The sequence below is a fragment of the Leguminivora glycinivorella genome, chromosome 4, assembly GCF_023078275.1.
Source record: "Leguminivora glycinivorella isolate SPB_JAAS2020 chromosome 4, LegGlyc_1.1, whole genome shotgun sequence".
Lineage (NCBI taxonomy): Eukaryota > Metazoa > Arthropoda > Insecta > Lepidoptera > Tortricidae > Leguminivora > Leguminivora glycinivorella.
In genome coordinates, this window is record NC_062974.1 from 23,925,481 (window position 1) to 23,941,635 (window position 16,155).

General features: G+C 36.1%; 1 protein-coding gene and 1 non-coding gene across 3 annotated transcripts; both read left to right on the plus strand.

Annotated features, from left to right (window-relative positions):
• Positions 1 to 245: 245 nt before the first annotated feature.
• On the plus strand, positions 246 to 8,714 carry LOC125225339 (syndecan). Of its 2 annotated transcripts, XM_048128996.1 has the most exons (4): positions 246 to 349; positions 1,546 to 1,667; positions 2,587 to 2,713; positions 3,702 to 8,714. In XM_048128996.1, the coding sequence occupies exons 3-4, from the start codon at positions 2,653 to 2,655 to the stop codon at positions 3,872 to 3,874; spliced, it is 234 nt and encodes a 77-aa protein (XP_047984953.1). In that variant the 5' UTR covers positions 246 to 349; positions 1,546 to 1,667; positions 2,587 to 2,652; the 3' UTR covers positions 3,875 to 8,714. The 2 variants fall into 2 exon arrangements, with proteins under 2 accessions (XP_047984953.1, XP_047984954.1); XM_048128997.1 differs by lacking the exons at positions 246 to 349; positions 1,546 to 1,667; positions 2,587 to 2,713 and adding an exon at positions 3,056 to 3,201.
• A 2,075-nt stretch (positions 8,715 to 10,789) lies between these two features.
• On the plus strand, positions 10,790 to 10,869 carry Trnal-uag. The gene has a single exon. It is a non-coding gene; the product is annotated as a tRNA-Leu (tRNA).
• Positions 10,870 to 16,155: the final 5,286 nt, after the last annotated feature.

Here is a 16,155-nt window from a genome sequence, read left to right on the forward strand (position 1 = left end):
TATAACACCAACAAATATTTCCGTTATTTTACCCCAATTGATACGAATGCAATGGAAAAGTAGACGCAGTATTAGGTCCACAAATACTGCAACAAGCAACGATAAGAAAGAGATGGAGATACTCAAATTATGAATGAAAACAATGCCTACTTATTTTTTACATTGTCCCACTAACAGTCGTATCGGCTCGCAACTGACCTTGTATTAACATTATAACACAATTGACACTATTTATCTGCTAAACTCAGTATCCTCCTAAACGCGCGAGACGACTGACATCATTAACGTGTTAATTCAATAATTGTTTATTAATTAATTAAATAGAGTTTTAAGCGGACCTATTGCGTCGGTAAGTGCTCGCAAAATTTTATCTTTCTTTTGCATGAATCGATGTCATCATGCAGTTAAAAAATCATTCCATCGCATGTACCGGTTATATAGCCCGAATCATTGAACTCATCCATGTAGGCCCGTTTACACTTGAGAACTCGAGTTCGAGATCGCGTCGTGTAAATGGGTCTTTAGTTTGTTCATCGTATGTAGATGTTTGATCTTCATTACCTTCATGTGTGCTTTTGATGACCATCCTTTCCTTTGAACTTCAAAACTTGGGATGTAAGTCTTCGTCATCTGAAAAAAATACTATTTTTCTTGTTTTTTAGTCTAAATTCTCTTTTTTTTTTAGTCTATAATATCTTCTTCAGTCAATAAACTAGTTACGTACATTTTGAATTTCTTTACAGTAATTGTCATAATTATAATTATTAATAATGTAAGATGAAACAGCCAAACAGGAAATATTAAGCATAAATAGTTAAGTGCAACAACAACAACAAGTATTTATTTGAAAATCCTTTTCATCGTGACTCAAAATATGACATCATTAACAACTCAAGAATAGTGACTAATATACAGTAATAATTTACTTTAGGTAATATTTTAAGTGTCATAAATAATGTCATAATCATTCCTATAAAAACGTGGTTCTAACAAAACTAATTCAAGCCCAGTAGAAGTAACAACATTCATCAACTGGAAATTATAATCAGTATACTAAAATGTTCAATGCATGAAAAAGTTTAGAAGTCAATATCTTTGTTAATACCATAACGTTTATAAAATTTTCTTAACGTCTAATGACATCAGTTAGGTCATATTATCAAAGTTCTTCGGTTTGATTCATAGGGGATACAGACTATAGTTTTCTAGCATACTCGACTATCATAGGCTCAAAGGACGTAAGGAACAAAAATCCTCACGCAATTCACGCCCTTTAAAGTACGGTTTCCACAAGCGGAGCAGACTTAAGGACTTCGTCTAACTTTCACCACTGCTGGTGGCCCTGGAAACCTTATACTGCATACTAGTACCTACTTCGCCAGCAAATAAAAATAAAACATTAATAGTCCTCGTCGCTCTCGGCGGAAAACAGGCTAGCCGTGATCTATATCTTGATGCGTTCTTTGAGCCTACGGTATTCAACCCATCAAAAATTAAAAAACCATTTCTGCCTCAATTCTGACGTGTCTTGCGTACGGTTTCCAGCTCGTGTGCTCGACCAGAAGCCAGGGCCGGGCGCGGAGACCCCGCGCGGCGCGGGGGAGGAGCAGCCCTCGCGCCCCGACCAGGACATCAGCATCTCCAGCGAGGACACCAACCCGGGAACGGTCAGTATCTTTATCCGACATGTATTGTCAGTAGGTCTAAAAACAAGGGCACCGTCAGTTAGTAGCCTCCAACTTCCTCAGCTAGTAGGGTTCAAGAGTTATTCAGGCCCGGAGCAGGAGTAGCAGCCCTCACGCCTAGACCAGGACCTAATCAGCATTTAAAGTGGGGGGCCATAGATCTAGATGTCAGCTAGGAAACCATGAAATCCATGGGAACCAAAATCTTAGATCAAATCAAATTATTTTCATTTGAAAATATTTTAATTTGTATTTTTAAGTATTAACACTACTATTATACTATAAACATTAAATAAATGTCATATACAAAGAAAAAGTGACCAAGGCCTCAAGGGGGCGCCATAAGCCTTCGGTAATTGTGTCATATACTTGGAAATTTCGACACTTGTCTTGCTTTCGTAATCCGATGGTTTTACAGGCATCCGACCGGTTAACCGAGTACGCTGGTTCGATTCCAGCTCGGAACACTTGGTGGCCTTGGTCACTTTTTCTTTGTTTATGACATTTATTTAATGTTCATGGGAACCAGTTCACGAAGCCAAGGCTCAGCATGGAAACAGCCGATGCACGTAACGACGTGTCTAAACAAATTTCTTTTATCAAACTTGCCCAAGTAGCACCTGTTTCAAAATTCTAATCACTAATCAGCCTACGGACGCAAGTCTCACATCAGGATCTCGAACAAGGTTGTCAACCCTGGTAACTCGATACTATGACGACTCAAATATCTGTCACGCGCACGCACCGGTGTTCCGGTGAACCGAGGTATCAATTTAAAAGACTACAAATACAACTTAGTCCCTTAATCATCAGAAGCACTGCATAGACTCACTAATTATGTACTCCATAACTCGCAAAATCAATTTCATACAAATGCTAACATTTTATTGTCACATTCCAGGACCAGGACCCCTCGGGCACCAACGTGGGCGCCGAGTCGCGACCACAGGACAACGTGGTGTTCATCATGAACGCCAAGGCGGAGGACCGCGCCACCAGCTTTTTCGCGCAGCCGGGCATTCTAGCTGGTCAGTATTGTACACCTTTCGTAGTAGGCCAGTGAGAATAGATTAAAGACTACATAGAACACCAAGATAGCGAAATTGGAAGACCGTCTCTCCAGCTGTTCCTCGCAGTCGGGCATTCTAGCTGGTCAGTATTATAGAGATTTCTTAGAAGACCAGGCGGTTTAGTACAACTTGCATCATCAAACACCATGAACGCCAATGCAGAAGACTGTGCCAACAGCTTCTAGCTGACATTACATTCTATCCGGTCAGTATTCTCATATTTCACGCCTGATATCATGAGGCGTTCACGCGACTGCATATAACTCACACGTCTTTAAGTATGGAATCGTGAAAGACAACTGTACTGGTGTTAAACGGAGGACCAGGAGCTCATGACACCAACGTGGGCGCCGAGTCGCGACCACAGGACAACGTGGTGTTCATCATGAACGCCAAGGCGGAGGACCGCGCCACCAGCTTCTTCGCGCAACCGGGCATTCTAGCTGGTCAGTATAGCATCTTCTTAATGGTCTAGCAAAGGCATTATCGAAGTTGAGCCATTGCCTACAATTTTACGTGACAAACTTTCTACGTCAGGTTGGATACCAAAACAATATACGTGGTTCGTCACCCAAGCATGAACTATAAGTCGGACGACCGGGCGTATGTTGAATTTTCATGGCTATTATCCTCAAGTCAATACCCGTGAGGAAAATTAATTATGTATATAAAAGTACTGAGCTAAGAAAAAATTACTATTTGAAAAGACTGGCAATAGAATTGATACTAATACGATTGGTCGATTGACAGGTTACCAGTGTTAGTGATAGCCTGTCTAAGTAAAAATAACCGTCGTCTACTATCAGGCTCGTAGCTTCTTTTCTAAGATCCATTGATAGAGGCTGGTAAAAAATACGTTAATACTAATCATCACTACTACTACTAGTACTTACGGTACTTACTACTTACGGTATTTGTTTTAACATGTTTCTATTTGTAATTCCAGCTGTAATCGGCGGAGCTGTAGTCGGGCTCCTCTGTGCGATCCTAGTGGTGATGTTCATAGTGTACCGCATGCGCAAGAAGGACGAGGGCTCGTACGCGCTCGATGAGCCTAAGCGGAGCCCCGCCGCCGCCTCCTACGGCAAGGGCCAGAACAACCGCGAGTTCTACGCGTGAGACCACTCAGAACAAACCCTGCCACGTGTTTACTAGTCGACGGACCGACCTATAGCTAGCTCTGTCTACAATTAATTCATCCACAGCAAAATGGTCGTGGTGAACGATTCAATCGCACACTTAATGACAATACTAAGTTCTAAACGAGAGGAATAAAGAATAAGTATCTATTGACATGGAATTATTTATGCTAGTGGAATGTTCATCCGATAGGAATGGTGTAAGTGAGCGATTAAATCGTATCAAAAAACAACTTTATTGAAATTGTAAAATCGTGATGTGGATTAATTTAATTGTGTATAGTGAGTGTAATAGCCACTTGGCCGGTCATTCCATTCTCAAATTTTTAATTCCTTCCGTTAGTAGCTCTTTTGTTAACGTGGCTAAACTTGTTCTGTAAACCGAAAAAACATCAAATCGACGCTTTTATTTGAAAAATTTGACACGATTGTACTTGAATGTATGAATCAAGTAGAAATATAGTGTAGGACGGATGCATTGTGTGAAACGATCACTTTGAGGCAAAATTTCGATAGTTTTCTGACTTCAAGTACTGAGACCAATGTGGTTGAGTGTTTGATATCATTCTGTAGTTGATGAATTTGAGATCTTGTACCTATAGATTTGTCTGTAAAATAATGTGCCATTCGCTTCCTCTTCAACTGTATATTGCCTAACTACGCGTAGATCTACTCTACATACTATAAAAATCTCAAAAATGTCTATGGATACGTCCATTGTTCGTCTATGATGTATGTGTAATTTAATTGTGTAGGTAAATAGATTATATCGGTTATTATGTGTACGTTAAATGAATTCTTATTACATATCGCTTCCATGAAATATACCATCGAAAAATTTTGGAAAGTATTTATTTAATATTGGCTGTAATTTTAAAATTGAGACTTTCAAAATATTGAATGTTATGTACTTTTCGGTGTTCCTTTTGTATTTAGGTTACTGTAATATTTTGGGTAAATATTCTTTTATTTTTTGCACTTTTAGCAATTGGGGTTTCGAATAATATTAATTAATGTTATATTTTAGCATAAGCAACTAAATTAAATGTATACAGTGGGTACCTATATTATATTTAATGAACTACAAAAAAAAACAATTTTAATATGTAAAATATCAATATCCCACATTCTATTTGATTTAATGATTTTTTTAATGTATTTAATTTTTTACTGACTGTATACATTTCGAGACGAATACATTTTGTCACTTTGGCTATGAACTGAGGTTTTTCATATATACGATATAATTTCATTATTTAGTCTTTATTCATTTTTTAATTATGTACTTTGACATTGCTAAATACTACCTAATGGTCTGATGCATTTAGTTTCAGTAGCTTTACCATAAGTTTGTTACTGGCATATTCGCTTAGCGTATACGTAACTTATCATCAACGAATGTGGGGTCCATTTCTCGAACAATATTAGACTTAATCCATGAACTGTCAAATCGTATGTAATCGTTCCATGGCAACACACTAATATTATTAGACTAACATCTTTCGAGAAACGGGCTAATAGCTTGTACATTATGCAGTCGGTAGCGACGACCTCAATGTCAAACTTATGAAAGCCGTAATACTGTCAAAGTGACGGAAAAAGTTTTGTATCTTTAACATTTCTGATATTAGGTTGTGCAACGAAATATATATTTTACTACTAATTTGTGATTTCTCTTCAGTTGTTAAACACTTGTGCCATCTTCAATAATTTATTTAAAATAGCGTGCTTGACTCCAAATGAATTTTAATTTATCAAATAAACGAGTCAATTAATTTATTTAGCGTAAATTAAAGCATGTGTTTATGACTGTTATACAATAAACTAACATAATATTTTATAAGGATTCAATAGATTGGTAACTATTGTTTAGAAAATTTAATATTTGGTATATTATTTAAATTGATGTAACTAACTTTAATGACATATGAATGTATAAATATTCGGGAAATTATAAGCACGTATTGGACATTTCATTAGAAAAGTAGTTGTTGATAACCAAATATTTTCTTGTTGTAAACTGCATATTTAAATTTGTAAATTTACTTATAAAATTAACCATAATTTTGCGAATTTTAGTGTTTTTTACTTGATGTTATTAAATAAGGAAATAACACACATTCAATTATCTAAAGGCCAGTTTTTATAAATAATTATATTTCGTCCAGGAAAAACACAGTAGACACATAAATGGCTTAAATAATTACGTAGTTATTGTCCCTATATTTGTTTTTTTCCTACAGCTTAAGGCAAAAACATGTAAAGAATATTCAATAGCAGTTTACTCCAAGAAGAGCAAATTATTTGAGAAATCCCAAACATTCCTATCGGATCCATATATTATACAATAAGTAGCGAGCCAGTGCTCTCTTAGGACACTTATTTGAATGCTAATATAGATACTTTATAGATACATGACATTTTTTAGATTGCTGTACCTTGCCCATTTATACGTCACGAAAACTATATCAACTAACCAACCTCAACAGTCCGCAGTGCAACTAAAATTGTATGCTAGTCTGCGCGCCGTCTAAACAGGTAATAAGGCCTGCGATACACAATTACACATGCCTTTATCTTGCACAACAGGCATGCCAGCCGCGTACAAAATCACTGGCAAATGGCCTAGGATAATATTTGTACGTGGTGGCATGCCAGTTATGCAAGCTGCATGCATGTGTATCGCAGGTTACTAAAGTCAGACCAAAGCTAACAGATTTTAATAGCGTAGACTTTGCACGTGTTAAGTAAAAGTAATTTGATAGAAGTATGACGTTTACAATCGCATTTGTGCAATCTGTGATTTCAAAATCGTTGTTAACTTAGTTTGGTTTGTTCCACAAGAAGGTTAAAAAAAATGTTTAGATATTGTATAGGTAGAACCTGCCAATAAAAATCGGCCTGCAAATATCTAGTAATAACTTTACTGACTCTAAATTAGCATTCATCTAAATGACAATTAGTGTATAAGGATTTGTACATTGTAATTGTAAATTCTTTTAGACTTAAACTGAGTAATTTATACAGAAATAATTATACTACAATAATTATAATATGGCTAAAGCTGAAAATGTTAAAATGCATCTAACAGTCCTTAACAATAATATTAATTATCGAAAATTAAAATAATAAGAGACGTATTACGACTCTAAAAATTTAAAACATTAAATTGTGTTGACGAAATTGTCTCTTAAATTAAAATTGAAAACTTGATGGAGACGACTTTATCAATATTTCCTAAGAATGAAATTTTGATAAAATCGTAAAGGAGAAAATAATGCGAAGTATTTTTACAGGAAAGTTATGCCACAAATACATAATCATGACAATGCATATAAACACAATAATTAACAGCAATGTCACAACCTAGGATAATGTTTGTTTTGAATAATACCACAACCGATCATATGTACAGCCCTTTCCAAATTTACTTTACTTAATAAATAGAGGATTATAATTATACATAAATTAGAAAACCCCGATTATTAAGTAAAGTATAAGAAATATGAAAATCATGTTAAGATTGGGTGATTGGATTGTCATCCAATTTACTGTTGATTTCTGTTACGATTTGTGATGCCGACTGTACATATTCGTAGAAGGACGAGAATTTAAAGTAAATGTCATATACAAAGAAAAAGTGACCAAGGCCTCCAAGTGTCCCGAGCTGGAATCGAACCAGCGTACTCCGTTTACCGGACGGATGCCTAAACTGCTCGTCCATTGGGTCACGGTGGCAAGGTCGAAAATTTCAGGTATATGACAATTTCCGAAGACTTCTTGTGGCTCCTGCCAACCCTGAGGTATATTAGAACATTATGGTTCGAGCTCTTAGCTGATTCAAATCACGTGATTTCACACTAGTGAAGGGAGATGGCGCTGCCAGAAATACTCTAAGAAGTCTAAGAACAAATGAAATAATTTTATGTTCTATCCCCGTGTTCTACAAGTGTGTATACCCGGCATGAAATACTGGTTCTAATAGTACACAATGATTGAAGTTTTATTCGTGAACAGTAGAAGTATCATTTTCATCATCGCAATTGAAAGAGTAGGTTAGCACTTACGTCTAAATCATAGGCCATGGTAAAGTTGTATGGGACAAAACCGCGTGTAAATCAAAGTGAAAACATGTGATTTTAATAATACAAAGTTCCTATACGACACATGCCATTTCCATAAGTTATTTGATCGATATAGAACAAAAACCACTTTGTCACAATATGCTATGGTGTCTATAAAATAGTTTCACAATAGGCTTCGTCAACTATGTATCCTCTTTCTAACCACCTACATATTATTATGTACCTACTCTATTTCTTATCTATAAATCTGCATACTTCTACTACTACTTTCCTATTCTATTGTGGGGTTACCTACTTTAGAACCAAGCTTAGGTACCTACTAGGCCTAATATCGTCTTAAGATTTGTATTATTAAGCATTTTTTCTACAAATACGTAACCGACTTTTCCTTGATTCTAGGCTAAATATGCATTCATTTTGTAGCGACATGTAGAAACGTCATCTTTTGTTCGTGGTGGCGTTTCCACATTACAAAATCTGTGCAGTTTTGCTTAGACGGAGTCTACACGTAAATGGTTACCGTTGGCGTCTACACGTAAAGGGTTACCGTTGGAGTCTACACGTAAAGGGTTACCGTTGGAGTCTACACGTAAAGGGTTACCGTTGATAATGTTACTTCTACTGTTCACGACGGAACTAATAAAATAACGCCTAGGTTATGGTAGGCATAACTTATTGATGTCCACCTTGTAAATAATGCTCCTTTACACTTAATATACAGGTCATTATGAACAATGAGTTGTTTTATTTTATTGCTTACCTTATGTTTTAAAGGAGAAAAGACATGGTCCTGAGTTCAAGCTTCCTTGGCGTTCAATCCTGGGGACCAATTTTTGAATTTCTGATGCACGAATTTGCCATTCGCACGAATTCGAATTTGCATTCTGTGGAAAAAAAAAAAAAAAGGTCTAGTAATTTTAAATCTAGTGGTAATGCCGTAATGACCACTAGCTCATTTTTAGGGTTCCGTAGTCAACTAGGAACTCTTATAGTTTCGCCATGTCTGTCTGTCCGTCCGTCCGTCCGTCCGTCCGTCCGTCCGTCCGTCCGTCCGTCCGTCCGTCCGTCCGCGGATAATCTCAGTAACCGTTAGCACTAGAAAGCTGAAATTTGGTACTAATATGTATATCAATCACGCCAACAAAGTGCAAAAATAAAAAATGGAAAAAAATGTTTTATTAGGGTACCTCCCCTACATGTAAAGTGGGGGCTGATATTTTTTTTCATTCCAACCCCAACGTGTGATATATTGTTGGATAGGTATTTAAAAATGAATAAGGGTTTACTAAGATCGTTTTTTGATAATATTAATATTTTCGGAAATAATCGCTCCTAAAGGAAAAAAAAGTGCGTCCCCCCCTCTAACTTTTGAACCATATGTTTAAAAAATATGAAAAAAATCACAAAAGTAGAACTTTATAAAGACTTTCTAGGAAAATTGTTTTGAACTTGATAGGTTCAGTAGTTTTTGAGAAAAATACGGAAAACTACGGAACCCTACACAGCGTGGCCCGACACGCTCTTGGCCGGTTTTAATTTTGTTAGTAGAAATTAAATCGTTCGTACTAAAGATATTAAATTAACGCAATATACGAAATCTACATCTAAAAATATATATATGGTCGACATTCAAACATCGGCTCCCTGATCCTGATGATTAGGAGAAATTTCAAAAAAAAAAACATTACATATGCCTATAACATTTGAAGAGTTTCCTCGATTTCTCCAAGATCCCATCATCAGATCCCGACTTGGTGCCAACGAGACCATCTCGGGGTACCAGTACGATAAAAAAAATATTTGAAAATCGGTTCACTATTCTCGGAGATATCGAGTAACATACATACAAAATAAATTCAGTCAAATTAGAACCTCCTCCTTTTTTGAGGTCGGTTGAAAAGAGGATCAATCAGTCTATACCTCCTTGGAACGGAAGTAATATTGTGTCATCTATGCACCGCCTGACATATGTACGTGGTAGATAAATCGGTGGCTATCAAGCATACGAATCGCCTGATGGTAAGCAGTCACCTTAGCCTATTGATGCCTGAAACGCCAGAGATCCTGTGCGTGAGCCTTTGCGTGGCCGATCCTTTAAAACTTAATATTTTTATTATTTTAAAAATCACTTAAAAAATAAATGATTTTTTTAACACATATAATATAGTAGGTATATATATATATAGGGGATAATAAATATTAAGTAGAAGCTCCATAATTTTCGCAACTTGCCCATCAAGCCAACAAAGCAAATTCAATAATGGTACAGCAATTATATTGTTACCTAAATTATCCCTGTATGATACAAATCCTTATTAGCAGAGATCGGATGGATTTATTTGAATTAGTCATTTTAATGACTTTTTATTATGCTTATTAGTTTTACGATTTTACGAACGATCTTAGATGCTTTGATCTCCTCGCTGTGAACTAAAATTAGTTCTGAGCTACATAACTAGATGTCGCTACGCTTCACATAGAAATAAATTCATTATTTCAGTTCAAAGCAGTCATACTCCCACTCACTTAGTCTTACTTATTCGAAAACTGCGTAAGCAAATGTTTTAAAAGATAAATTGTTGCTATTAAAAAATCGCAGACATTCGATTCTTTAATTGAACCAATATGAATGTCTGTCAATATGTATTTAGAATAATTTATGATGTCAATGTTTCATTTCATTGATTTGTTGCCAATTTCTCTTGGAATGTTAAATTCGATTTACATTCGTTCTATTTTTAGTATCACTAGTGACGTCACATAACCTCCAAACATTAAGCGGTACGACTATTTCGCCCGCTCCGTACAGAGGCAGCGTGGCCGAGTGGTCTAAGGCGCTGGTTTTAGGCACCAGTCCGAAAGGGCGTGGGTTCGAATCCCACCGCTGTCAAAAACCTTTTTGTTTTTTTTTTCGTTTTATTATCACTTGCGAAAATAAGAAATGTGGCTTTTCAGTATAAAAGGGTATTTTGTTGTTTTTTATTGAAGTCCGTTAACTTTAAGAGAAGATTCATTAAATCAAATGCAATTAATTTCTCTAAGAAACTAACCTCTTAACTCTTGCGGTTATCGAGTTATTAAAAAAATAAAGATTATTGCTGAACACGTGTGTCACAGCCTTTACCAATTCCTAATGTTATTTGTCTTGACATGTGCCATCAATCACTTGACACTAACTTGAACGTTATTCTTAAGGGTCTCTCACACTGATAAATTCATTTATTACGTATGAAAATAATGACAATTTTTTCGCGAATTTATCTAAAAGTGATATACAGGATGGTTCCTGATAATGAACCTAACGACATGTCGAACAAAAAATACACGGTGTATAGGTAAAAATAATCGGTATTACGATTGTGCTCCTTGCGTTATCCCGGATTCGGAATTCGCCGCGGCTTATGGGAGCCTGGTCAAGTGGTCAGCCTGGGGTCCGCTTTGACAACTAATCCCATTTGGCATAGACACCTGGCATCTGATCTTCCAACCCGAAAGGTAACTAGACTAACCAGGCCTTATAGGAATTAATCCGGTGTCCTCATGATGTTTTCCTTCACCGAAAAGCGACTTTCGTAACTACGATTGTATCAAATAATAATGGTGTTACCCTAATTGAACCCGGGTACATATTTTTTTACATAGTGCATTATGTAATAAGATAGGTAATTAGGTACTAGTAAGTAGGTACAGGTACCTATCTTTTTTGTAGGTGGCGTTATTTTGAGGACATAAAGACCATAAAATAGATATTTAACACATTCATCATCAGCACCCCACAAACACCATTAAATCCTTATGTGTCGCTTAACTTCAAACCTGGGTAAATCCATTCTGCTTTAAGGTTGAATATATAAAAAATATAATATGATCTGAAAAACAATCAACCTTATAGCAGAATGGATTTACCCAGTTTTGAAGTTAATCGACACTTATGAAGAAATACGTCAAAAAAATAATTCGCACATTTCTAATTTAATACCACTAATGGCATTAATCTTAATTTATAGGTTATATTACAAACATACATTTACCGTTTATGGCGGCGCTGTCATCTATGTGTTCGTATAATTTTTTTATGTGTTTATGTTAGTTCCAAATTTTTCCACTTACATATTAAAGTTTGTTTTTCTATAACAGTTTATTAATATGATCAGTTGACCGGAAATGATTGTTTATGGTCATATAGGATCCTGTTTCTTTAATTGAGTTTTATTTCAAATAAGATTAATGGACGGACGAAAATGTATGATAAATTAGTGTCTGGCTCGTTTATCATCAGGGACTAGGGAGGCGATTTTTGGATTATTTTTTTTATATTATTTCATCACACTCGCACACTAAATGTGTTATTGCACGCAGGCGGAGCGGGAGTTATAGAAAAATCGTTCTCCCTAGGGAGAGAGGAACGCAATATAAAAAATACAGGGTGGAATAAAAAAGCCCGTTAAAATTTTTCATAGTGACTTTTGAGGTCATAATGAACCACTTTTATTATGGGACCAATGCTGAAATCGCGAAAAGTCATTTGGCTGTTTCATACATTTCGACTGTCATGATTCCGTTCATTTCTATAAAGCAGCCAAATATTTTTTAAAGTAGTGCCTTCACTAAATCTTGGGATTAATAGTTGTCAAAGTGGACCCCAGGCTCCCATAAGACGTGGCGAATGCCGGTAATGCAAGGAGGATGATGATGATGATTGATTATTATTATGATAGTTAATGAGATGTCCTATCACCCCTTTTTATTTTGGCGTTGGTTTATGGGACACACTGTATGTATTGAATTGAGGATTTTTCTTAATTATGTAAGAAACTAAGACTTAAATTAAAAGTTAGCTAGACTAGACTAGGCTAGACATAAATTAAAATAGGCCCTTGCGGCATTATACCAAGGATACTGGCGACATTTCCTTGCTGTATCGCAATGCTGATATGTTGTGCGAGGAAGTCGCCGTTCAGAATTTACATTAAGAATCTGATTAATATTCAACTTAATGATCATAACCATAATTATGTATATGTGGCTTTCTCAGATTTTTTTTTTATGAGGAACAGGTAAACCATTTGACCACAATCTCTTCTGATGGAAAGTGCCGATGCAGTCTAGGATGAAGCATGTTTACCCAAAAAATGTCTAATATTGATATTATTTTGGTTCCTAAGTTTTATAATCAATCTGCATACTGACTACCGAAATGCAGTTGTCAGTTAAATTATTCAAAGGAGAAAATAAATTTGATTTCTTGGAAGAAAGACGAACAATCTCGTTCATTAGAAATTGGTTAATAAATTACGGATATATGCTAATTTTGTTTTTGGTTGATAATGATTTGAAAGGAATAGGTAAGTGTTTAACTCATAAATGTGACGTTACGCGCATGAAAGTAGTAGCGCATAAATAACTTAACCACAAAATTAAAATTTTGAAAAAAAGCCCGACATAGTGGACCGATTTTCATGAAACATGGCTACACTCCCGACTAATTCAGCTTTTAAACAAAAAAAAAATAAATCTAAATCGGTTCACCCGATCGGGAGCTACGATGCCACAGACAGACACTCGCACAGACAGACAGACACGTCAAACTTACAACACCCATCGTTTTTACGTCGGGGATTAAAAATTAAACATCTGTGGCATGTTTCATCGCAGTGATAATTATTCAAATTAGTATGGATAGATCATTAGATAAACAATTAAAATTGAATTGAATTTAATCAGTCAATTTAATTAAGCAGGCATTTGCTAATCTACCTCGTTGGCTTTACTAGCTTATCAATCTTCTGTCAAAGGATTTAATTTCACTTTCTTTTTTGAAAAATGATCGGCTCCGATCGGTGAGACCACTTTCGTTGCTCTCTAAAAGGAAAAAATAGTATTAGGATATCAATCAGGTTTACAGAGGTTGTAAATCTGGATAAAGGTGTGGTCGCACTTGCAGCGGTGACGGCCCGTAAGGCTTCTCCCCAGCAAATCGCAAAACTTTGTAACAATCTATAACTACATTTTGGTCGACTAAGATTTTGTAGCCTTTTGCTCATTCAGCTTAAATTATTTTATGAAATATTTTATTCTTCTCCAATAATCAGTATGACTGGGTACTGGTTTCTCAATACCCGAATGTAAAATTAATCGATGTAGTGATAAACGCGCGCTCATCGACTGGTGTCCTCTCTACATCATAATTTCTTTTACAAGCTTACACTAAGAACAGTAGGAATATTGTATGGTTCTGCTACTAGATCAGTCGTTAAGAATGTATTTTAAAGATCATTTTTAAATATCAGTCTCACAGATTAAGAAAGATTAAGTGTACCAAGTCCGGTTCGCCCTATAATTATTAATGATTAAGTACTTACATCGCCTTGGCAGCGATCTATTCGCCGGATTAGCTAGTAAGCTAGTTATTAAGTATTAGATTTAAGTTTGTTGGTTGGGGACTGAAAATCAGCGGTCTCGCTGAGTCTCATCCATTTTACTTCACACATTGCACATCTGTAATTTTACTTACTAAGTTTTTATACATTTCCATTTCGTGCTGTGTTGGTAAATAAATATCTTTTTTTTTTTTATTTAAGTCGAGGATTTACTGTACGGCTTTCGTTCAGCTAGTCGCTATAAGTCAGTGGCCGCCTCACGATCCGAGTGCAATTAATCGATGTCACATGAGAGGCCCACGCGCAGCGGGCGCTATTCTTTGCCAAATCGTTATTAGCATTGTGCGCAGAATACCTAACTATAATGTAGAGAGAGTATAAGTAGTGGTGGGCAAACTTTTTTCATTACGGGCCAAAAAATGAACGACAGAGGCGGGCTAGATTACACCAAAAATACATCTTTAAGTACTTTACTACAGTGTCAGTGTCCATATATTTTGACAACCGGTCTGGCCTAGCTCGTTAGTGCCAATTCGAATCCCGGTAAGGGCAGTTTATTTGCTGTAGTATAAACCTACCAACTAGAAAGTGTTTTAAGCCCCATGTTGTACACTTAATAATTATTCATAAAAAATTTTTGTATATTTTAGACTGACTTTATTTACTATATACCTATTTCAATTTTGTTATCTTAATCTAAGTGTAAAGTACCTAATCTAATGTAGGTTTAAAGTTTAATTAAGGATACGCGACATTTAAACTGTCTCACATTTAGGTCAACTATGTAACTGTGTTTTTTTCTTTAAATAAATTTGGGAAAAAATGGTGATGTTTCTACGACAGAATTTACCTGAGTCATGGATGTTTTCTATGTACATATATTATATTTGTATATTATATATATATCGTTGTCTGAGTACCCACAACACAAGCCTTCTTGAGTTTACCGTGGGGCTCAGTCAATCTGTGTGACTGTCCTATAATATTTATTTATTTATATCACACATGAAATAAATACTTGGACCCTTACTCATGCAACTTTAACTGATTAAATTACATTACATAATTACATAGTTACCTAACCTTTATATTCAGACATGTAACACTACACATCTATATGTATATCTTTACAATAAAAAATAAGTTCAAAAACTAAAACCCGACTACTATAAAATGTGCTCTATAAAGTATAAAACAAGATAGAATTGTTTTATGAAATTATCATGCATGAAATTCACAGCTGTGTATTCTTTTCAATACATAAACTCAATGTTATAATAAGTTTGTTAATTTTATAAATACTTGCAGAGATTCAGAAGATAACCGTGGTCGTATGCCACAATTATAAACTTTAAGTTAAGTACATAATTGGCATACGACCGACCACGGCTATCTTCTGAATCTCTGCAAGTATTTATAAAATTTACAAACTTTAGTTTTTGAACTTATTTTTTATCTAACTTACTTTGGGGTTACTATTTTATTTATTAAATATGAGGGCGCCGAAGGCGCCCGGCTTAGGAAAGCCTGTGTCGGGCTTCGCTCGACACCTTAAAGGTCGCCGAAGGCGCCCGGCTTAGGACCGCGTGCGTCGGGTTTCGCTCGACACTTTAAGTTAGAGGGCGCCGAAGCCGCCGGGCTTATTACTGCGTGTGTCGGGCTTCGCCCGACATTTTAAGTTAGAGGGCGCCAAAGGCGCCCGGCTTAGAACCGCGTGCGTCAGGCTTCGCCCGACACCGTAAGTTTGAGGGCGCCGAAGGCGCCCGGCTTAGTACCGCGTTCTTCGGGCTTCGCCC